A 26,127-nucleotide genomic window follows, 5' to 3' on the forward strand; every position below is an offset into this window, starting at 1 on the left:
CTATCTTTAAGCCTCAGTATATTTTGACATTTTGCAACGCTTTTTTAAGATTTTAACACCAATACTCTTACAATAAATTCAAAGAACTACACACACTTAGCCACTATGAAAAAACTCTTGCGCGACTGGCCTGAGTGTTGAAACTAGCCGCCTTGGCCGAATATCCTCCTGGCGCTACAATAACTTCACCAGAATTTGAAAAAAAAGACACATAATAAATAAAAATCAAATCATTTATTCATCTAGGTCCAACGTTAACTCTTATGATAGTCGTTTAAATTTACTGAATTAACCACTAGCTTGGAAACATATAGTCTTATAAGAAGAGCTAGCAAGAAATTCACTCTTTACGCAAATGATTAACAAACACAATATTATTTTAAGACTTCAATTTGATATTCTGTTTCATATTAGTCAGAAATCTATATAAAATATTGTTATCTTACGGTGTGTCAACAAACACGCTGGTCGCTGTATAATGACGTCACTGCTCAGGTCAACACACAAACATGCTAAATATAAACGGGAAGATTTGTCACATGCGGGATTACTCGATTATTTTGTTAAACATGTGTACATGTGTATATTAATCTGTCTTGTAATCTTGTTGCCATAGTGATAGACAGGCAAATTCTAACTATAAAAAATAGCTATTCTTTCTATAATATATACCACAGCTAGTAAGTACTTATTTTACAATTCCTAAAATGCTGTTTTTGTTTGAAAGTACTAAGGTCAGAAACTATCAGTCCGATTTAAATGATCTCTCACTGATGGTTGTAGAGTTCCAGGGTGGGTTTTATTTTAATATCATGTAAACGAAGATATACATTTTAAATTTTCGTCAAACATGCTTTGAATTGCTGTGATATTCAGTCTTACTAACACTGGCCGTGTAACACTTGTCGTTAAGTCTTACTTTTTGTGAAAAATTACCGCTAAATATTTGCTTTCCCCGAGATATGTTTATGCTATAGTAACGTCAAACATCTATTAGATTGGTTCAGCAGTTTATAAAAAGCAAAACAAACAGAAGAAAAACGGCATAACTTTCCTATTTGTCATAATAGCATGAATGTTTTGACTGGAACCTAACCAAAGCACTCACTCATATATTTCAATAAGCATGAAATAAAGAATGTAGTTCTATTTAAATCGAGCGCAAAATAAATGTTGAGTACAGAACATATCTGTACGTTTTATCGTTGTTCCGCGTTATTTGTGCGCACGATAACGCGCAATCTGCGCCCTACTTGTACCACTGAATGCTGGTTATTCTTTACATCTAAATTATCATTAGTTGCTTTTATTCTAAGCCTATTTCAGGCGCAAGGTAAATAAGATTGAACCTAGGCATCTGCTGTAATGTTAAGGTCTGATCAGAAAGACAGAAGTCCATGTCAGCGATGTAAATCTTAGAATATACGTTTTATAAAAGGAAAATAGTTTTTAACAGTATCATTTATAAACCGAAAATGTAGCTATCCACTATCATCATCAACATCAGCCTATTCTTTTTCCAACTATGTTGATTGGCTTCCAGTCTCACCGGGTGTAGCTGAATACCAGTAATTTACGTAGAGCAACTGCCCATCGGACGTCTACAACCCAGTTACCTATGTTATAAACACGATACTCCTTTCCGAAATATTTATAATATTAGATAACTTTTCCTGTAGTTTTTCACTATAATCTAGTTTCAAATAACAAAATTAGAAGTTACTACGTTACACGTAGTTACACAAATATAACCAATGTGAATTACGAACGGTTATTTATTTAGAAAACCGCTAAACCTGTTCGCTTTCTCTGAGAAAATGTGCGCGCGTTGCGAAGGAAAACTGTCTTGAATATTTATTAAGTACTTGCAAAGTTAGAATTTGGAATAAAGTAAAATCATTTTCAAAAGTGAGTAGGATTTGTTGGTCATTTATGGTCGACAGTGATAGATGCCTGTTACAAACATTCATTGTTTAAATCCAATACAAGAACGACAATTAGAAATGATCTCTTGCTTAAATGGTTCCCCGTTTTACCCCCAGTTTCTGAGGTACATTTAGCGGTAGTTTATCTATTCAATAGCGTATAAACTCATACAAAAAAAAAACGATATTGAATAGACAAACTATCGCTAAATGTACTCAGAAACCGGGCATTAATGGTGTTAAATAGAGAACCTGACGTCCGAGTATTGTGGTCTCTTTAGGTTGCTCGAAGATCTTTTACAATGCACATAACCGTCAAATTCAAAATCAAAGAAAACGTTTACAATTTACTGTAGAAACTGTTAACTCTATTGAACTATAACCAAGGGAATAAACCCCGATAGAGCTGCTTTAAGATTTGCTTTACTTGCCGATTGATGATCGATTGTTATCGTTTACTGATGATATGTTATTGAATTCGGCTGCGGGCTAACACTCGTTTTGCTATAGATTATAAGTTCTAGATAGTCGTGCAGCAATAAAATATTGTCGTGGTGTACATTTTGCATAGGAACATGTTCTTTTAGATAAGAAATATCACCAGCTGTCATTTATCTACAAGTTCTTTCAACAGTTAGTGTAAATATTATATCACTTTTATATTAATTTATTTTGTAGTTAAATGTCAAAAATGTATCTGAATTGTAGAGCAAGAGTGTCATTATTGTCGTTTTATGCGGGTAGATGAATTCCATACAGATTTATAATATTATGATGGGCTCACAAACATGCAGGCTTCCTCTCATCTATTTAAATTTCGGCTTCCACGTAAATTGTAGCGTAATGTAATGCATTTGTGAGAGATTCTTGAAGGGAACTAAAGTCTTCTTCGCATTTAGCCAGCATGGTTCACTTTAGCCCTATTCACCCCTTATTCGATAGGAGACTCTTGATCCGCAGCAGAACAGATTCGCCATCATCATCGGTAAGTTAGTTAGTTCAATGCTGAGCTGGACATAATATATGTCTACCCAATCGTACGCCATTGAGCATTGTCTTCGGCTTTCCTCAGGCAGCTTCTCCTAGCGAAGATCACCCATTCTACAAACAGATAGAAAAGGTCAAATTTATAAAATAATGTTGTAAGACAGAATGAGTTAAAACTAAAGAAAAAGAAAAAGCTGCATTTTCTATAGCAATAAATATAGTTGCAACATCAATATAATAAAATACCAAATCACTAAACAATTACAAAGATGTGTAAACGCATTAATCTGAACGGTAAGTCAATTATATTGTATTGTAACGATGCGCCGGCGCACGCCGCGTGGCACACAATTATGAACAAGTGACACAATCGAGTTAGATGATTGACCTTTGACGCGATGATAAGCGATACTTCATTATTGTTTTGTTTACTAAAAACGTTTAGTGGCTTCGAGTATTTTATATAATATTTCCATATTTTTTGACATTAGACAGGATAAACAAAGATATCTGAATATAAATGAGGCGACGTAAGTTTGTAAGGTTCAGTAGCAAAATCAATAACATGCAAAATTAGTTAATGTTATATCAATTGATTACAAAAAATGATTTATTTACACTTTATTATCGCAACTAATCAATAGTCTTCATCTTCAGTCTTAATAGTCGAAATAAACAAATAATATACTTTCTTACACCATTCACAAAATAATTTCTATAAAACTACCATTCAGTCACAGGTACCTATATAATTAAACACCATACACATGGCCACATTGCAACAGAATAAAACGCTAGTTTTTCCTCAAAACTTGCGTCCATATTGTATAATAACCGTAGTACATATGTATATGTATACATAGTTACACAAGATTACCGCTAAGATATAATGGTTGACCTAAAACGTGTCACACAGATGCGCGCGTATCAATTAGATGCCACGGCTTGCCGCGAGACGATTGACGTACAAATAATTAGGTAGATTAATCACCATTTTTACCAACCAACCACCACCAAATATAATATCTTTTGCATCCGAAGGTGTAGGTATGAATGCTCACTAGTTTGGTAAATAAATATGAAATTATAGATTTGGGTCAATTACGATTAGTAGTAACTTCTCCTTGACCAGCGTGTTATTAAACTCTCCTCACCCAGTAAATATTTTTTCAAGCCATTACTGTCCCACTGCTGGGCAAGGGTCTCCTTCTTAACGAGGGATAGATTTAGGTTAAGTTATTAAAGAATTATAGTTGTCGTTAAGAAACCGTCGTTTCCGAAGGTAGAGCCAATGAGTAGAGCTTAAACTTTTAGCCATTTTTGTTAATAGACGTAGGTAGTAAATAAATAAATAAACAGAACAAGAACCAAGCATAAATTCACTATAGATCTATTACATGCATGTTGTACATCATTATATTATACAGTGAACGACGTTCAAACGATTTAATTGAGCCGGGTGCGCCTCTGACACGATTATGCGTTTAACGATATAATTCAATCGGGACCTATCAGTTACACGACTACTGTTAGACAGAGATGAACATATTTGCAATGAAACACTTTCAAGTAAGAGAGAGAGGGATAGAGTGATTCTGTGGGAGATTGTGGTGAACATTTTAAAGATACTTATGCCCGTAGGTCCTTGCATATAATCTAACTAGTGCGTCTGCATAAAAAGGTTTTCTGAGTTAAAAGATCCTGCACAACTGATGACTACTGACAGCTGCTGTTAGCAGCTCTTTTACAGGACTTTTTTCTTTCAAAATTAAGTATCTATAGGTCTTATAATAAATTAAATGTTGTTTTTAGGAGTGCAACGATTTTCCTTTTGACAATTGAACTCTAAGATCGAGGGTCAAATATAGGCTATTATTTTGTTGAGAATTAAAGTCGCACGAGCCAGCTATTAGTAGTACAATAGTGGCACGTGTACAACACACCATGACGCCCTTCAGTAGGTCGTTGATCTAGCGGGATTCCCGATGATATGCAAGTCAGTGTTGATCGTTTTCATATCTCTGACAATCTCTTTAGTGAAGGTGAACTTGATAGTCGATACAATTGTCGGTAATGCGAAAGTAGCTAAGTAGCTATGAGTTCTGCTTTTCGAACTGTTGAACCGATTAGAAGGAATGACAGTACAGTCCTGAAGATCGATTTTGGAGGCGGACAAACTGATACTTGGCTTTTCCAATTTCTAAAGAAATGTTCTTAAAAATAGCCTACAGTTAGGTTACAGGCTTGCTCATTGGCTATTAGTTTGTCCACTTTTTATTATTTTGCATAGAGCGAAAATTGTGTGCATTTATCTAAACCTATCATCTTCTGGTAACAAACGTGATTTAATAAAAAAAAATAAGCGGTTAATAAAATATACTGTGTTAGCCAAAGTTAAAACAACCAAAGTTAGACATTCAGTTAACCACTAACCAAAAAAAGCAAACGCATGCCATCAAACGGTTAATCGATAATAACAGTTAAGACTTTTTTGAGAAGCTTAAAAGTAGTTCAAAATAGATATTATATAGCCTTAAGCTACAAGTAATTTTACATAACGGTATCAACTAGTATTTTGTTTTATAATGTTCATGTCTACTTAGTGTCAGTTATATTCTGATTAACATGTAGTATGCAGATCGCTTAGTGCAAAAAATGTGTAATTGGATTCAGTACAAAATTGTACTTGAATATTTTGACCGTCAGTAATTAGTTACAAGCTTAATTAATAGATACTGCTGTTAGAAGGCAGGCTTGTGTATGCAAAATAAAGCCCGATGTCTTTGGGATAAAGGCTATGGTCTTGTCAATCTTTATCTTATTGGTTCAAAGTTTAGCCGTGCAAGCGTGACAGATAGTCTTTTACTTTCGAGTTTATAACTAGCTTTTGTTTGTGGCTACACCTGTATTTTGATAAAAAGTAGTTGGCTATGTCCTTCCCCAAATATAAGCTATCACACTATCAATTTTTCAATCGGGTCTATAAAAGCGCGTAGCAGTAAAACTTAAGCTTTTTAAGTGGAAAATATAAAGATTTAAATTAAAATCATGGCTACTAAAAACAATCATTTTTAAGGGATGAATTCTGGCCTACTTTTTTAGAAACACTAAACTGCACCATAAGTTTTACAAACAATATAAAACGTTTGTTTGTTTTCCACGTGTAAGAGCGTGACCCCACACATTTGCAGACGTGTGGAACATTGTAATATAGAGGAAACGGCGCGGACATCGCAGTACTTGATGACTCTGTGCTTATTTATGCTTATTAGTTAATGCAACCTAGTTTTGAGGAATTGTTGATTGTTATTTATTGTTTTTGTAAAGGTAAACGATATGAGTAATGACGAAATAGCTCTAGTTTTCAAGGTATTTAGATTTATATATAACCAAGTTTTTTTTTTGAAAAATGCGACAATGTTACTGTTATATAATTTTCAACCACTAAGTACAAAAAGAACTGACTAAACATAATTGTGTAATAAACATAAATTTTGGTGGGAAAATCAATTCTTCACCCTATTGCTAACATTTTTACATTCACAGATAACTTAATCCAGTACGAGAAATGTAGAGCGAATAAAAACAATATTAGCACTGCCTAATGCAGCTAACTTAAGCTAGGAAACGGTTTCATATTCACTCCTACTCATAAGTTATTATTTAAGTTTATTCATACTATGAAGCATCAAATAATATTGACTATTACACTTAGAGATTACTTAGTATCTAATTGCAAAGATAAACAGTCTCGATTTCATTCATTTCAATTTTGTAGTGACATACGGCATGCAAATATGCCGTGCCGCGAAAGTAATTGATTAAACAAGGCATGCTTAAACTTAGGGGAGTTTTATTGATTTTAAATAAGGGTGGGTAAAGCCTTAAATTAAGTAATGAATGAAGCCAGTGTCGTGCAGGGGAAAAAAGTAGTGATAACTTTCCATGCAAGTTATCAATCGAGTAGGCAGGGAATCAAATTAAAATGTTGAAATTAGACTGACAATAGTAGCATAAAGTTTGACAGCATTAAAGCTTAGAAATGTAGTTAGTAACTGTTCTTTATTAACAATGATCGAATGTATCATTTGCTTTTTATATTCACCTAACAACAGTTGTTCGATTTCTTACAATGTATGTGTGACCTGAAAGTATAGTCTTTTAAAGTATAGCAGGGGTGATCAATTTAGCATTTAGTCATTCTACATCGTGATGAGAGCATCCCTAAAATTTGTTTAAAACATTTTTGAAGGTATTCGACGTCCTCAACACGCACTTGGCCAACATGGTTGATTCAAGTTCTAACCTCTCTTGCTCAGCAGTGAAATAGGTTGAAAAAAAAGTACTGCAACTGGAACGTTAGGAAATCTTTAATAATTTATAATAATAAGACACAATACCGGAATACTTGTATACAACTGACATTAATAAAGTTATAAATCATCATTACTTATGATTTATTAATAGAATACAATACATTATTGTCCTGTTACCAGTGCTGCAGTGCCGCGGTGTACGTGGTCCTATTTCTAAGAAACTTCCTTATGACTAATAGGTTTATGTGTGCGAATGATTTCCCTGAACGATTATATGTTTTTCTTACTAGTATGTGAACTACTAGAAGTGATTTTTAACTCTCGCGGCTTGTACACATCTAACTATCCTAGTTCCTACTATCCTACTGATATTATAAATGCGAAAATGCGTTTGTGACAATGTATGGATGGTTGTTTGTTACTCTTTCACGCAAAGACTACTGTACCGAATACGATGAAATTTCGTGTATAGGTAGCTGAAGACCCAAAATAACACAAAAGCTACTTTTTATCCCGGGATTCCTGAGGGGTTTACACGGGAAGGGTATTCACGCGAACGAAGTCGCGGGCGGCATCTAATAATATTATAATGCAACGGGTCTTAAATGTCGAATAAACAATAACCCTCTTATTCATAAAAATATTTGAAGTTATGAAAGTCTTATAAAGAGTTTTGTTTCTTTCACTCCTTAGCGAAATTAAAAAGAGAAACACATTTTAGTAGTGTTTTAACTAAAATAGGTTTAAGTATGTTTATGGATAAGAGGGTAAAAAAGTTTAAATTAAACTTCGATTTTCCAATCCCAATAATAGAGTACCGATCAGGCCTTATAGAATCTCTTCCTATTTTAGTATAATTGAATGTTCAAGGCTTCAAATTAGTTATAAATAAGCCCTCCTATTCAAAAAGACAACAATCGACTTTGAATGTCAATATTCTATATGTTCTATATTCTAGAACCTACTACAAAAAATACAAAGCTCGTCAGCTTTGTCAAAACACAATAGTGTTATAAAGTTCCAAAGTCCAAGCTGTATTTTGAACGCACGTTTTAAAAACTGGTTGTTTTACCATTTAAAAGAAGTGAAGTGCGTCAGTTTGTTCATAAGGACTAATTTTCGGGAATATCATAACAATTTTCACACAGCGTCGTTTGATTTTATTTGTCTTGACTTTACAAATCACCGCTTAAGTTATTCTACTCAGATCAGAATTTGTCAGATTTTTAATTTTCCTGCTACAAGAAAACTGCATTACCATGCCCAAGCAAGGTTTATGTCAGGAAGGCTGTCGGTTGTAAAAACATCAGCCAAATCACTAGAAGTCATATTTTGAGAAGAAAAACGAAAAGTGCCGACTTATCCCAACGTAATGTAAATAGGTGTGTGTTAAATTTGAAAATACTCTGTAATTACATACCCTTTATTAAACTTAACGTGGGATAAGTATAAGATAAAAAAGAAGTAAAAAACTGCATTATCTATAAGTAACATAGGGCTTTTTTCAATAGATATCTATTTCTACAGCGTTTAGAAGCTTGTAGTAATATTGTGGTAATACTGCGTAATACTAAGTCCTTGCTATCAAATTACGTTACGCCTGTCGTTGTGTCGTCTCGTATAGAATTACAATCGTTTGTTTACAAAAAGCAAAATATTTACGTCTTTGTCAAACGACACGCCCTCGTATTAGTCAGCAAGAATGAATAATTCGCTCTATATAATTGCTAAACAACGAAATCTCTAAACCAAATCAAATTATTTATTCACTTAGGTCATATATTGACGTATGATAGTCATTACAATTATTATAATTTCGCTCTACCACTAAAAATTCACTTAACAAACCAGTATCTTTTAAGCAGAAAATGCCTCCTATCCTGCGCTTGATATATCGCTAGTCGCTGCGGATACCGTTCCACTTGGCTCTATGACTAATAGAAGAGAGACTTTACCTCTGTGTTGTGCACGAAGTAGATTACTGTGCAGTATTTTTCTTTTATAAGTGAAATCTTCTTATCGGCCAGGATACATCATGTACCGAACTCATTGGTCAATTTGATGCAGAATTTTGATTTTGGGCGCAAATTCTGGCACTAGAATTATTTTGTAGAAGAAAGTGTATTTTCTTAGAAACATGATTTATAGAATGAGGGGAAGAAGATTTATAAGTCTGACTCAAGAGTAGCCTAAATTCTATCACTTTTGCCTATCTAAAATATAGAAAATGGCGTCGGTTGTACAATAAGTCTCAGTATTGTCGAACAGTAAATAATTAATTTTATTTCCCACGTCCATTGAAGTGTTTTTTCTTTTCAAATGACGTAATAATTATAAGAATTAATGATTCAACATCTTCTCGGATTAAAGGAAGTATGTTTGTCTGTCGTGCAAATATGCCGAAATTACTCGATCGGTTTGTATTTGGTTAGGAGTTGGGCGAGATTTATGGAGATGATTGAGCATAATTTATGATATGATTGTAGGGTACCTCTTTGTGAATTGCGGTTTTGGTTCTTAGTCATTTTATTAGGTTTAAAGTGTTTTTTGCACCGTGTTGCTCTTTTTGAGGTGTTAATACCTACAATATAGTTTATATAATACCTGTTGGCTTGCTGTTGGATTTTAAAATTGTTGTTCTTAGGAAAGTAAAGAGCTTATAAAATATTTTGTTTTGTTATACCGACTTTAAAAAAGAAGGAGGTTCTTCGTTCGTTCGTTCGTTTAATTGTGCACGTAACATTGACAAAAACGTAGGCAGAACTTTTTTGATTCAGCCACTTTCAAAATTGAAAACCAAAATCGAGCAAAACCAAAGTCTTTGTTTAGTCGATCGAATGATGTTCACAAAAAACTAAAGTAACAAAGTTCAATAACCTTAGTTTTTTATTGATAACAAACTGACCTGTTACTATGTCATTTTTTCCATACATTTTTTCGTACACTTTTTCATAAATTTTTTTCTTATTAGTTGGAGGTTCAAATCGTTTAGTAGATTTTTTTCATAAATTTTTTGTACGATTTAAAGTGGGTGGTGTGATCAAATTAAATTTTATTGTGTTAATGGTCACTTTTTATTGTAGAGACAAAGATATTGGTGTTTTTTGCTGTTTAAATTGTGTTTATTTTGGTCTGATTTATGTCGATTATATATTTGTTCTAACTTTAGTATTTTAAAAGTTGAATTTGTCTGCTTTTTTGATAGCGAATGCGGTAAAAGATTACAATATTTGACGGATTTAATTCCTGGTTTAAATGATATCTATTTATTTCTTTCTGTCCCAAATTCTGAATTGCTTGGTTGGTTCGTTCCAATTAGAAAGAGTAGTATTTAATGAAAGAACATTCTTGAATTAATTTACACAAGATTTATTTTGATCATAATTAAGAATTCAGCGTAGTTCTAATATAAAGTAGCTTTATCAGGGAGGCCACTGTTAAAACGCTATTGAATAGATAAACTACTGTTTAATGTACCTCAGAAATCGGGGGTAAATTTTGTATACCTACGACAGTCGTAAACCTTGCCCACATAGCTCTACCAAGTCAGACTATAAACTAGCCAACTTTGTAGACTCAATTAAAGCACCTAAAACCCATATTTAGTCTTGAGTAGTTTCTCTTATTAGCTCACAATACCGTAGTTTTTCACCCAAAGGTCTTGAATCCATGGGTGGTCAACACCATAAATTGTTTGTCAGTAACACCGCGTGAGTCCAATTGTTTGTCCAGTCTGTTTGGACAATCGAGGGTGGGGAGTTACCTACTGTCGTTGGGGATTTAGGGTGTGTTTTGGTTATGGAAAAATACTTGAGAGGTTTTTATTAGAGTGCTTTTATATATTACTAGCTGACCCGCGCGAAGAGAGAATGGGTCAAAAATTTCCCCGTTTTTGTAACATATTTTTCTGTTTCTCTGCTCCTATTGGTTGTAGCGCGATGATATATAGCCTATAGCCTTCCTTGATAAATGGGCTATCTAACACTGAAAGAATTTTTCAAATCAGACCAGTAGTTCCTGAGATAGCGCGCTCAAACAAACAAACAAACAAATTCTTTAGCTTTATAATATTAGTATAGATATAGATATACTGTCGACTTTGAAAACTCTGCCTTGTAAAGTAAATTTTACCTTTTCTAGCTACTGATATTATAGTTATTGTGACTGGCATATCATTTAGTAGTTGTATGTTTTTAAACAGTACGTATGTACAACATTTACGTCGAATAAAATCTGTTCTTTTGAAAATCTATTAATTTATGTAAAGTTAGAATTTAATAGAGTATTATACCTTAAGCAACGGTGAAGGAAAACATCGTGAGGAAACCTTGCATGCCTAAAATTTGTTTAATACATTTATTGAGGGCATGCAAAGTCCCCAACCCGCACTTGGCCAGCGTGGTGGACTCAAGACCTAACCCCTCCCTCATTACGGGAGGAGACCCGTGCCCAGCAGTGGGACAGTAATGAGTTAAATTTAAATTTATTTATTTTATTTTATTATACCTTAAATAAAACATAATAATTTGTCCTTTTCTTAATAGTTTGTCGGTAAAAGTGCCATAGAAGCACAAAGATGCTAAAGTTAACCTTGTGTCTAGTTAGAAACTGTTCAGCAGTTTAATAGAAATGCTCACACAGCCGTACAAACAAGTTAATACTACCCTGTTACAATCTTTCCCAGTATGTCGTAATACCTAAATAACAAGCAAACAAAACTGATTCTATTTTCAGTGAGTATTTAGTTATCTGAGTACAAATACAGACTCCAAGGCTGTTCGCATGTTTGTTCTGTGCAATCTCGGGAACAGTAAACCGTGTTTGATAAACTTATGATACAAATTGTGCTTCGCAGTTTCGCTCACATTTGTAGTGATTATTTAGCTCTTGTTACAGCGTAATGTTAGCCAATATGATAAATGAGAATGGGTGAGAATGAATGTGTCCTCATAAATGTAGATATTATACATTGTCTTCAGGCAATAGTCTCGGGTTCGAATCTCGGGTTGGCTTTAAATTAATATTTTGCTTAGGAGCGTTTGGGATTCTTGGTCAAGGAATTTTCTGATTAATACCCGAAGGTAGGAACCAATCCCGCACTTGATTTTTTCTTTGTCTTGTGGCCACAAGTATTTGCTCAAATCAGTATAGTAGTTCTCTAGATAACAGCGCTCAAACAAACAAACTCTCCATTTTTATATAACGATAGTTGTATGTAGCTACGTGTATTCATATTTAGTTAGTATATAGTATAGTTATGTGTTTCAGGATTAAATAAGTGATGTTTTAATACTAAATACATAATGTATGTACGTAAGAACTTATAAATAGTTTTTATCAGACATTATGTTTATATTGCATATAATTTGTAACTGTAGGTAATATTCCATTGAATATAAGTGTTTATTTCAAGAAATCAAATTAAGAAAAAAATAAAAATTCTTCTTCTTATCGTATGGTTAGTGGTCAACCTAGAGTCAAAATTGTTCCACCCGCCCGAAGGCCTTTGACGTGGCTTAACGACTGTTTTGTTGATTTACAAAAACCGGGACCGACTTTTTACGTGCCCTCCGAAGCACGGAGTGGCCCAGTTCAATACCACTAAGCGGTCACCCATCTATGGAATGACCGCACCAAGTGTTGCTTAACCCACAGATCGAAGAAGAAGTACCTAAGTAATTTATTGAATATTTGCATAACGGTAATAAAAATCATTAAGACTCCAGTTTGATTCTTGTTCAAGCAAATAAGCTTTAAATAGTTGTTTAAAGTTTTGTGCGCAAATAGTTTTCGGGTTCAATGTCTAGGTTAAGAATGATAAATTCTTATTAAGCTACCAATAAAAAAACGAAAAAACACACTCCTCAAATGGGCATCTCTAGTAAGAATAAACTTATTTCTATACATATACTTCCCTATGGAAAATAATATCGCGTAATGTTACGCTTCTATGAAGACTAGCTAGACAAAACTGCGCCTCAGTTCTGTAGATAGATATTAACATACATACACACAACCTATTGATCGTATCATCATATTGATCACTTATTATGCACACCGCACTTCTAAACTGTTTTGAAATAATCGATATTGTCTATGTGTGGGTATTTTATAAGTAAGCTGTTTATATGTGCTGTGTTGTAGTCCAACAATCTATACTATGTACTCACTACTTATAATACGTTACACGCATCACAATCAACGTTTCGTCAACTTTGTTACTACCTTACTGACAGATACTGGCTACTTGTTAACTAGGTTTAAAGATAGATAGGTTCAATTCTAGTTTCATATCTCCTATTGAGAGAAAAGAAAACAGTAATTTTGCAGACTCAAAAAGACTTTCGTTTCTGAAACGTCCACGATTCTGTAGTTTAGGGATTAAAAAAAGAAAGATTGAAAATTAATGGAATAATGAATAATAATGTTTACCTGTTGACTGTTATGGTTTCACAGCTAAACTACTTACCCAATTTTCATGAAATTTTGCTTAGAAATAGTTGAAGATCAAAGAGACAGAGAGATCAAACAAGGAGTTAAAGGGCAGAGAGATAATTAATTCTTAAATGTGTGTATTCTAATTAGTGATAGGTATTTCATTGAAGCAATTCGTTCATATGTAAAACAATTAAAAGAATATACTTTAAATTCAGAGCCAAAAATATACTGATTTTTTACGTGATTTTAATGCAATTTAATGTGTACGGAAGTAAACCACTGACCTATACTGAATAAGGTGAACTCAATAACATATTTTGAAGTAAAAACAGGAAAATAACTTGATGCCCTCTCATTGAATACATTTAATGGGTGTTATGACCGGCCTTGTCCGTGGCTTTGAGGTCTCAGGTTCGAATACCAGGACTTTAAAATGCACTTGTATAATTTGTATATTTGTTTCATCGTATTACTAACCAAATTATTATAAACTTAGTAATAACCTATTTTTGTATAAATGTTAGAGTGTCTAGTCCTATTTATTACAGGTTTAACTACCTAGTATACAATCAGTTTAACCAACCGTTTTTAACTGAAAACCTAATCGAGTCTTGAACTACCGAATTCTAATTACAAGGCTCTTCTGCCATAAACAAGTCAACTCCAAAATGAAATTATGAAATGCTATTTCTTTAAATCTAGTTTTGTTTCTCTTAAGTTATAAATCACGATGCAATTACTATTAATTTAAGATTTATAATTTATTATGGACTGCCTCCGTAGCGCAGTGGTTTAGGTCACCACGCCGATACCACTGTGTCGGGAGGTCGTGGGTTCGATTCCCACACGGGACAATTATTTGTGCGATCCACAAATAATTGTTTCGGGTCTGGTTGTGCTTTGTGTCCGTTGTTTGTATGTTTGTAAAAGTCCCCGCGACACAAGAGCAATTCTTAATGCGGGAGTTGTCTTTTTTAAATAAAAAAAAAATCATTCAAAACTAAACTATTTCTGAGTGAATCTTATATCGTGTAGTAGCACAAACCTTGAAGACACTTACGACAGCGATTTATTTGTCTATTCCTGGCCAAGTTCGTACTAACTCGTAATATTATGTATGTTGCGTTCATATAGATCTACAGATATTTAAAACTTTACTAATATAAAAGCAAAAGTTTCACGCAAAAACTGCTGAATATATTTTTAAGCTATTTAGTACATAATAAGTTATAACCTAGGATAATACGGACGACATTTTAAGGACGAATGCACAAACATTACATTATTAAATAAGATAACTAAGTTATAACCCCAAAAGAAGTGTAAAGTCTTACGAAGTGTAAGCAGGACTATCACGTATCTCAGTTGACAACTATTTGAAAGTCACTACGCTACACATTGTTTTTTCTCCTAGATAATAATGATTAACACGTTACACGAAGAACAAACTAAAGCACTTATCTAAATCGGTCCAGTAGTCTGTCCGTAAACGATCAATATAGATAAAACTCAAATATATCTGTCTATATGTCAGCTTATAACTCATGAGATCTGTAACCCTAATCCGTGGATGAAGTCGTTCAAATATTACCAATACACTCATCATTCAGATAAGATAAGTGTACCATATAATGTATGGGTAATATATGTAGTAAATAACACATAGTGACGAGAGAACAATATTTCTGATCGATCATTGTGATTTCTAGGTTATTATAAAATTTTATTTGAAGCCCTTATGAATGTATTTGGCAATAATTGAGTAAACTGGGTTAGCAAAAAAATATTAAACTTGTTCTCGTCAAAGGTATTTAAAATGCTCAGAGTAGAATTTTTTGTGTAAATAATGTTGAAACTGTAATAATTACAGACTGAAACATTTTAGTTTAGGCACTCTATTGAAACCAACGAAACTGTGACGTCAGTATATCGTAATTCTATACAAAAATATTCTTTCGATATTTCAAGACGAGTAACTGGTTACTGGTGGTTAAACATTATTTTTAAATACAAGCGGCCACCCATCAAAAACCAAAACTAGTTAAAGGTTGCTTAACCTATCAGATACTAACAACGTATATATATCTAACTATAGTTTCAAGTTTTAACCTGTCCCTTCAAGAATACCAGTAGTAAAGTTCTCTTGTATTTGAAGATCATGAGTCAAGAGCTACATTCGTCTTTGTTCTTATAAGGAAGTGACATATTGAATAATTGAGCGTCCGTCTGTATGTCTGTACCCTGTACCTACTGTGTAGAACTGGAGAATACGCTACAATTATAACTTGTATTGTGAAGGTGGAAATATGTTTAGCGTGATTCTGTAGGTACAGTATTAAGAGTTTGATATTTAAATGTGCTGCAAAAATAGTTTCTATGACGCCCGCTAGAGGCGCTGATCGGCTACTCATACATTTTTTTTCATTTGTGATGTTACTCTTTATGACTAAAATATTGAATGCAATTTCGATAAGTGATAGATTAAATCCACCTAAAAGTTTTGGGCTCCTTATGAACCTTAAATTGACTATTAAGAAGGATGATTTTGTTAGCATCCAAAAAGTAAAATGAAAATAAAACATATGATATATTTTTTGCAATATAGCGCAAGTAAAAACACAGATAAACGTTTAAAAATCTGTAGCATGTTTCATTGAAAATAATTTATATTATCGTTTACACGCAAACGGAAGCTGTATAGATAAACTAAAACATAACTTAACATCAAAACATGTAATGATTTAGATAAAATTGACAGACTGACAGTAATACAGCCACTAGTAGCTGTTCTAAGAAGTTATCTGATGATATAGTAGCAAATAGGTAAAATAGTGATTGGTTCTTTAAATATTTTTCAGATTTAGCGACATGATCATATTTAATTTTTATTGGTCTTAAATATATTAAATTAGCTTCTGCCCGCGACTTTGTTCTCGTGAAAAGATTTCTGGAGGTAAAAAGCATACATCTCCCCATACTCACAAACATTGGCATTTATAATATTTAAAATAGTTAAATTATGTGTGTTTCTTAACATATTTTTTTTGGGAACTACGAAGCCGCAAACACGTAAAAATTGATTTGAAACTAAATTTATAAAAAAAGGTTAAATTTTAGTTTATTTATTAAACAATACAAAATATAAGTCATATTTTACAAAAGGCAAACGCAATTTTTTTTTTAATATGTATTTGAAACTATATATTTATATAGAGTACCAAAAATATTGCATTTATTACCATGTGTCATGTTTATCGCAAAAATACTAAACAGTCATCACATATCTGATAAGTTCTGATGGTATTATATTGCCTGTTCAAATTGTCTCGTAATCTAAAACTAAGTTATGTAAAGGTTATCTTCTTTCCTGTCATAATGATACCTATCTATTTTTAACTACTTGTATTTATCTGAGAATTCTGAGACTTCACTTTGTTTTAATCAATAAGTAATCAGTAAGTTTAACCGAACAAGTTTCAAATTTATACCTACTTGCTTCTGCCCGCGATATATCAATGTGAAAAGACTTTCTAAGATATGTGTACGGAAGTTTCTTACTCATTAACATAAAAACTACTGAATAGATATTGATAAAATCAATCAATCAGCCTAGCTTTTCTTCCGTCTATGGTGGAGTCGGCTTCCAGTCTCACCAGACTGGATTCCAGTATTTTACATAGATTAGTAGATTATAACAGGAAATTTAAGAAAAAGAGGGTATGGATATATTTATATAGATTCGTACACTTTAATGCAAAGACAACCGAATGAATTTTGATAAAATTTAACATATAACTTGGACTAACCTATAGGATACTTTTAACTACAGAAATGTTTCTTACGTTTATGAAATTCTTGGCTGAAAATAAATCTAAATTTATTACGTATCTATGAAAAACAAGAGTAAAACATACTTAACATAATATCTACATAATAATTTGCAGTATGTATGAAACAATGTAGGTCGTAATTAATAGTATCGTAATAATGTAATAACAGATCAGATGTAAACATCGTGTGAGACTTATACACAGTACATACATACATACATACATATACATACATACATACATACATACACGTGTATGTACCAACACCAAGCATTTGTGTTACAGTGGAATGTACTTTGATATTATGATATTTATTTATAGCTAGCACTTGGGTGGGATTTTAATGTAAAATATCATCTAAAACATAGATCAAGTGTTCGGGCTTGACTTTAAGGGATCTACATTTTAAAACTATCGTTGTACTAACATTTATCCTGTGTTATAAATTAAACTTATTAATGTCTCACTGCTCGGCAGGGGTCTCCTCCCGATATGAAGAAAGGCCTTGAGTCTATTACTACAATAAAATTAGGTATTTTTATTATTTCTTTCAGACTACAAGATGAAAGTGTCGTAGAGTTATTTTCATATTTATTGCAGTTGTTATTCTAAAAGATATTGAAAGAGCCAATTTGATATTGGACGAAGCAATACGTATCAAACAAGTGCACCGTGAGTGCACCGGTATTTTGTTACTATACTGTCAATTTCAATAAAATAATTTAACTTGACTAAAACAGTAACAAAAATATAATTACTTTTTCTGATTGTTCAAAGCATTGTCCAGTCATGAATAGATTTCGAAAATAACACTTTTTCACAGCACAACACCTCCAGTTAACTCCTTAATAAAGTCATCATTAATATATCTCAGTATTATGTCTAAAATCATCGCCACCATAAATCATTTTGCAGCATCATACACATAAGATGTGAATCGTGGCCACATGTGAGATGAGTCAGCATGTGAAATAAACACATTACATTTTATATATCGTAATTATAACTGCACGGTATATGTACTTAGTATAATTTATTTAGTTTTAAATGTAGTTTTATTGACTGTTTAGCTATAGCCGACGGGGTTTATGGAGAAAATGTCCTTCAATTAATAAATAAATAAATATTGAGATTACTTACTCTTAATGTTGCGTAGAGTATTTTGTATAAGTACACTCATACCTTTTCTAGCGGTTTCAGCAACTCAAAAACCGACGTTTTTCGAAAATTTCAAGCTCAATTTGAAATGGTTATGGTTTTACCAAATATTACCGTCTTCCCCGGCTTCATACGAGTTAAACTCGATTAACCTTAAAAAATAATACACTAAAACCTTTCTCGACAATCGCTCTGCATACTGGTGAGAGTCACATGGGGGTCCTTTAAGTAGACTTTGATTTTTCGCTAACAGACAGGCAGACGCAGTAAGGGTCTGTAGTGGTCTTGGTGTTCCGGAATAGCAACTATTTAGGTATTGACAATGCGGGGACGACACCAAAAACGTTCTAAAAAATCCTTTGTGAAAATTTGTTATTATAATAAGACTAACATGTTCTCTGTGTTGTCTTCAGGTGTCACTATGGGGTCTGGTGGTGTTCCTGTCGCTCCACGTGCCACACATCGAGATGAGGGTCGATGACTTCGAGCAACCGGCGCCTACTGTACGTTGATTCTCGTAAAATATTGTAAAAAAACATAAAAAAATTACTATATCATGAATGTATACAAAGCATTTTAAATATTTCAATTATAAGCTGTCAAATCTGGATCAAATTTAAAATTGACTCCATTGGAAGTTATCAGCTTTCAAATAATAATCATAACTAACCTTAAGATACCTTGTACGAGATAAAAATGCTTAAATTAAAAAATACATGCGAATTAAGAACCTCTTACTTTTTAAAGTCGGTTCAACACAGGTCAAAGACACTATGTATAATTAGAGAAATACTTAAAATCATTCACGATCATTCAAGACCAAAAATAGCTTATGGATTTTGTCTAAAAAGGTATAATTAGCCTGGATTCTTAAGCGGTGGATTACCTTAAGAGTTTTCTTTAGAGTTTTACCGTTATTTTGGACGTGAAAGTCAATATTTGAGACATTTAAGATTACTTCTAAATACATACTTATAAAGATAAATTAACAACCAGGCTCAAAACAAATACTCGTGCTCATCACACAAATATTTATCCCAGGTGGTATTCGAACCCGCCACACGTGGCGCTACGGTTATTGCGGCGAGGTGACTACGTTAACCACTGCGCCAAACGTGCAGTTAATGTCACATAATATTTTCTGTTGCAGCAACCGCCAGCGCCGACGGCGGACCCGGAGCCTATAAATCAATACATGAACATGGGCAAGTGCTTCCACATGCCGCGCTCCAAGTGCCCCCCGGAGCCCAACTGCACGAGGATCGGACCCATCTCCGTGTTCTGCTGCGACCTGGACAATAACAACTTTAAGGACGCACTTACTTCTGCCAGTAAGTTTTTAGTTCAATACTGTCCCACTGCTGAGCATGGGTCTCCGACGGAGTATGGGCAGCTTTAACTTTAGTACCACGCTAGATAAGTGGGGGTTGGGAAATGGCTTGTGAGGATTCATCATGATATCCTCGAGAGTCTGTCTGTTAATATATTACACTTGAACATTAAAATATTGTGCAGTGTGCACAGTCAAATAGTAGGTTGTATCAATAATACTGGTCGCTATAGTCGAATAGCGGTTTAAAGCGCCTTACATAACAGTCTCGACCTGGCTGACATTTAGAAATTAGTTAATTATTAGAATTTAATAAGAACTGAGTATATAAGTATATTAGCGCAATTCTCTACAGTCAGTATTGTCGAGTATCGAGAGTTTGACATTAAAAATGTACTGCCAAAATAGTTCCTACGGAGCCCGCTAGAGGCGCTGATCAATTTTCGTGCAAAATTTAATACCTAGCCGGTTGTCGGTAGTCGATAGTGGCAGAAAATTACGTCATAATAAAAACAATCAAAGGAATGTGAGTGCAAGTGATAGTGTAGTTTGTAATAGTCCGAGTATAGGTAACCAAAGATTAGTCAGCACCCAACCTATTATATTTATAAAGCCTTATTTCATACTAGCTGACCCGCGCAACTACGCTTGCGTCACATAAGAGAGAATGGGTGAATTTTTTCCAAGTTTATGGAACATTTTTTACTGGAACTCTGCTCCTATTCGTCGTAGCGTGATGATATATAGCCTATAGCCTTCCTCGATAAATGAGCTTTCTAACACTGAAAGAATTTTTTAAATCGGACCAGCAGTTCCCGAGATTAGCGCGTTCAAACAAACAAACAAACTCTTCAGCTTTATAATATTAAGTATAGATAAACCAATCAGCGCATAAATATTTTATAGAAACTAGGTCGTAAAATAAATATGACCGGTCAATTTCTGTTCATACCTTAGTCACTACAATAAAAGGAAAACTTTGCAATAATTTATTATTAACTTAAACAATACGTTTGTTGACACCGAACGGTATAGGAAACTGCTTAATTATAATTTATATTGATTTTGCCTTAATTAGCACGTGATTGCTAATACCTAGGACCTAATTCTTTTCCTGGTAAAAGTTTTTTTGCAATAGTATGGTTAGGGGTCAACCTAGTGTCAAAGTTGTTCAAACCGCCCGAGGGGCTTTTAAGATGGCTTGGCGACTGTTATCTTAAATAGTCACAAAGGTTAGTATTAATAAACCGATCTCAATAATGGTTTTAATACCAAGATCAGACAAATGGTATTTTAAGTATCACAACGGGCTTAAACGCTCTGTTCAAATACTCCAAAGCGGTTACCCATCCATGTAATAAGTGCGCCAAGGGTTGCTTAACCCATGTTAGTTTACTGATTAACAGTGACTAATGACTGCAATAAGCTGCAGTTTGCACTAAAGGGGCAGTGACCAGTTTTTCGTACTTTCTAGAAAACGAAAGGAATCAATAGTCATGGTATATCGCCTTATACCAAGTGACATAGTGACATAATCTTATTCATTACTCTAAGGTTCACACTCAAATAGTTCTCAACACCTGCACTGTGTTTTTCCATGTAATGCCCTTCTAATAATGTCCCTGTCAGGTGTCGTCAACATTTTTTGATGATGGGTCGGTTAGTCACGATATATACAATATTCGCAGTTGTAATAAATGTAGGAATTTCCCCTTGCACAAACACAAAAAAATATGTTCAGAGTCTGGAAATTCTTATTATTTTTCGTGATGCATGCAAAGTACCTAATTCGCCCCTGGCTGGTGTGGGTCACTTGAGGCCGAAACCCTCCTTTTTTCGGGAGGAGACCCTTGCCCTGAAGTGCAGTAGCTTAAAAAAGGTCTGGAAAATTTCGTTTTTAAAGTAAAATAGAAAAACTGTTGCGCACACCTGAACTATGTAATGTTAATAGGTCAGCGTGCAATTGTTTTTAATTATACAGCAATTACCGACATTATCATAGCTCATTGAGTTAAAAATAGAAAAATATGCAGTGTATTATAATTTAACTATTATTATACTTGTTCTCTAGTTCCTGTTTATAATACACTAGCTGACCCGCGCAACTTCGCTTGCGTCACGTAAGAGAGAATGGGTAAAAAAAATCCCCGTTTTTATAATTTTTTTTATTTTTTTATTGCTGCTCTGCTCCTATTGGTCCGAGCGTGATAATATAATATAGCCTATAGCCTTCCTCGATAAATGAACTATCTAACACTGGAAGAATTTTTCAAATCAGATCAGTAGTTCCTGAGATTAGCGCGTTCAAACAAACAAACAAACAAACAAACAAACAAACAATCAAACAAACAAACAAACTCTTCAGCTTTATAATATTAGTATAGATTAGTATAGATTTACTTCTGTATGATATTGTTCGAATGAAAATACTTCTTGGGGTAAAAAGGATCTTAAGTGTCAATCAAGGTTTAAAGCTATCTGTGTGTCAAATTTTATCAAAGTTCATTTAATGGTTTTTACGAGAACATTCACATATAACTAACAGGATGTTGGCAGACGGTTTCCTAAACGATAAGGCATGGGGTTAGGTCTCCTACCGTCACGATCGTAGCATTCAATTTCTGTTAGGATTTTAAGATTCTCTGTTCCGGAGATATGATACTATGAATTCTTGATAGTCAGCTTTTTAGTCCTAGACCGGGTGGACTAAACAAGATTTACGATTTTTTATTTACCTATAATTATGTAATGCATACGGCACATAGTTTTTTAATGATATAAACTGAACCAAGTAGTTGAAAACCTCTCTATATCTTGTGACTAGCTAGTGTATTATTTAATTAGAGATAAAAAATAAAAATATTTATTTCTGTACAAGTTTACAATGTTTTTGAGGACAATGATAGCCACACTAAGCGTTGCCTGTATCGTGGTATCAATGCAATTGATTACCAGATAGGACTAGTTATAGAAGTACAATAATTCTGCTTACTAACTAAAAGTACTAACAAATATACAAGCTTATTATTATTATGATAGCAGAACAGAGATATGATAATAGCAAAGATCCGTTTGAACCTAAACCCTGTTACTTGGTATTTCCCATTAACTTGTAAGCTATCATCATAAATTATCTGACGTCTATTTAACATGACCTAATGATAAACTTAATTATCAAGTAAATATCAATGCGATAACAATATCAAAGTCTAGTGCATTTCTTAATTGGATAAATAAAATTAAAGTAGTATTTGTAAATATCTAAATTAATTTCCTGTAAAGGACATTGACAATATTACCTATAAGCCGACACAGTCACAAACCACAGGTATTGCAAAGTAAAATAAGTGTTCATGTTAAGATTTTAAGTTTAAAAGCCCGGAATAATCCAAGTTTAGACTAGTTTTAAGTGTAGATATATATATCGTTATTATATGTTCTGCTACTACAAGCCAAAGGTTATCATAATGATATATTGTATAATCGTGCTAGCTGAATGATGCATCGTACATTATAAGTACAAATTGCGCTGGCCCCGTGCCAAATGCAAACGTAAATGATGCCTAATTGTTTCTTATTCGTGTTGTGTTATGCCCCTGTAGCGCGGTGGGTAGTCTATCCGGCTGGTAATCTTGAGATCTCTGGTTCGAATCCTAAGACGTTAAAACAATTGTTAAGATTTTCAATAGCACATTGCCCGGGGTTTAGACGGTGGAATTGTAGTAAGATCGTATCTCGGAGAGCAAGTGAATCTTGACAGGGAGGACTTATCGGTCCTGCTTCTGACCTCTCTGGTCGTGTCAGTTTTCCACACTAAGCCCCAACAGGCCATGAAAGTGAATAGAGAATGTTCCAATATATTTTATGACATGAATACTCCTGTACACTATTTACAAAGTCCTGCACAATTTTCTGGTTTTATTGAAGCTGGTCGTCGTTGACAAATATTTACTAGAAAGACATTTTTTTATTTGTACATACTTATTTGCGTACAGCTATATCTGTGCGTGGAGGTTTTTTTCGCTATATTTGATAGACTCGGCATTAAAACCCAGTACAATACCTTTAAACTAAAGTGATAAATTTGTCCCTAGTAACTCAGAACACGACACTCCACCTTCACGTGCTGAACGCCACCATCGACGAGCTGAACGTGTCGCAGGCCATCTTCAAACGTCTCGACTCCATGGCCTTCACTGATGGACATATTGACAAGATTGTTGGTAAGTAACTACTCGCTTTTAAGATTCTTTGTCCTGCGAAATAGGATCTGATTAGCCTGTAACAAATTGAGCTGTTGCTGAAGGATTAAACTGAGAAAATAGTAAAAATTACAACAGTTGCTAGCACTTGATTAGGCGTCTTAAAAATGTTTATGTCCGAAAAAATAGCCGATAATTTCTTCCGGTGATCCAAAGAAATAACGCTTAACTGTCTACGGTACATATAAATCTTTTATTTCGATGTCTGAACCCGTTCCAAGCCAATGAAACGCAAGAAAACTTTAAAACTCAAATATTAATATTATGTTTATATGTCCTTTGCTTACATTTAAAAGGATTCGATGAGTGGAATGACAGTAAGTAATCATGAAATACTATTTGTATTTGTGTTCTACGCCTGAATACGAGATCTCGAGATCGATGCCTGAGCCGGGCAAAGTACTACTAAACTCTGTGAGAACATTCTAGTTGATATGAGATCTTTATGTTTATCTTTATATCTTCCGGAGTATGGTAAAAAAATGTGCTAACGTGCTCGTAATATGACTATAGGCCCACATGGAACTAACATTATTCATGACGAAACGTTGGCTTATTTTAAAGGCTCACCCCTTCCTACATCTTCAAGTATAAATAAATGTATGTATAATGAAATACTTGATTCAAATTGCAGGTCAATTTAAAAGAAGCACGGCAATGGCGTGTCTGAACATTTCCAACAACAACCTGACGTCGTCGAAGCTGCAGCAGCAACAGGAGCGGCCGTTCGCGAACCTGTTCAAGCTGAGCGTGCTGGACGCGTCGGCCAACAACTTGACTGAGTTCCCTCACAGCCTCATACAGAGTAATAAGAAGATCTCTGTAGATCTGTCAGGTAAAACCTAGTAACTATAAACTTCTATGATATTTTGCCTCTTGGTCATTTCAAATGTGCGAGTTGCGTCATGTTTTTTTATCGGTCTCTCGCTCGCTTATTAGAAGTAGCTTCTACCAAGTAAGCTCTTTAGTATTCGGCCAGCAGGGTGGACTCAGAGACCATCTCTGCTTCATTCCGAAACAATCGATATACGGTTAGGACAGCCTATATAGTTTTAGGTTCAAAAACTGTTCAAATAGAGGTCTCGCGTTCCAATACCGGTCCAAAACCAAAAGTAATTTCCTAGTTTATTTGTTAAGAATTTCTCAGTCATTGTCCGGAGTTGGAAATCGGAGGTCGTAGACCTGCGTGTATTCACTCTTTACCATCTAACCAAAGTAACACATACTTGATCAGTTTTGATGAATCTGGCTGCCGCACTCAAACATCGGCTAGAAAGACATAATAACTATATTCAAAATATCTAAAAGACTGTTCTTCAAATGCAGGTAACCGGTTCCTCCCTTGCAAGCACTTCCAAAGAGCCATGGATGCCAACAACAGTTCCTTGGTCACATTCCTCAATTATAAGAACACGTACTGCGCGCTGGACATCAGCTTCAACTGGTTCAAAGACGTCCGGATAGTTCCTATTGAACATCTTAAAGTACAGAAAGAAGTAAGTAGACATAATTTTGTTACTGGACTGATTATACAATTGGCAGGGCTCAGTAATTTACTTGCAGTGCTAACGACGTCTTTCATGGGTGGTCTGACAACTGGGTCCTGCAGATCTTAGTTTTAAATTTAGAGCGGGTTTGAAAACTGAACATGTTTTTGGATTTATTTATTACGCTCCGCTTCTTTCGCGTACTTAACATCTATCTCTGTATCAAAATTCGTTTTGTACTTTTGGTGTGATTGTGTAACAAACATCCATCCAAACATATAACATTTGTATGTGTGTAACCAGGAAATCTTGCAAGGAGGACTTGAGCCTGACCTCTCCCTATTCTATCAGTTTTATGACAATGTATAATGTCAGAGAAACATGGGAGCGGTGA

At 34.1% G+C, this 26,127-nt stretch overlaps 1 protein-coding gene across 1 annotated transcript in view; it reads left to right on the forward strand.

Moving 5' to 3' along the window:
* hfw (leucine-rich repeat domain-containing protein hfw) overlaps positions 1-26,127 on the forward strand; it is a 34,352-nt gene that overhangs the window by 3,785 nt on the left and 4,440 nt on the right. The window contains exons 2-6 of the mRNA XM_076121486.1: positions 19,068-19,157; positions 19,805-19,985; positions 24,079-24,207; positions 24,881-25,081; positions 25,573-25,742. Coding sequence (XP_075977601.1) covers positions 19,068-19,157; positions 19,805-19,985; positions 24,079-24,207; positions 24,881-25,081; positions 25,573-25,742 — 771 coding nt within the window. The remainder of the gene's footprint in view (positions 1-19,067; positions 19,158-19,804; positions 19,986-24,078; positions 24,208-24,880; positions 25,082-25,572; positions 25,743-26,127) is intronic.

This window comes from Anticarsia gemmatalis, chromosome 13, assembly GCF_050436995.1.
Source record: "Anticarsia gemmatalis isolate Benzon Research Colony breed Stoneville strain chromosome 13, ilAntGemm2 primary, whole genome shotgun sequence".
Lineage (NCBI taxonomy): Eukaryota > Metazoa > Arthropoda > Insecta > Lepidoptera > Erebidae > Anticarsia > Anticarsia gemmatalis.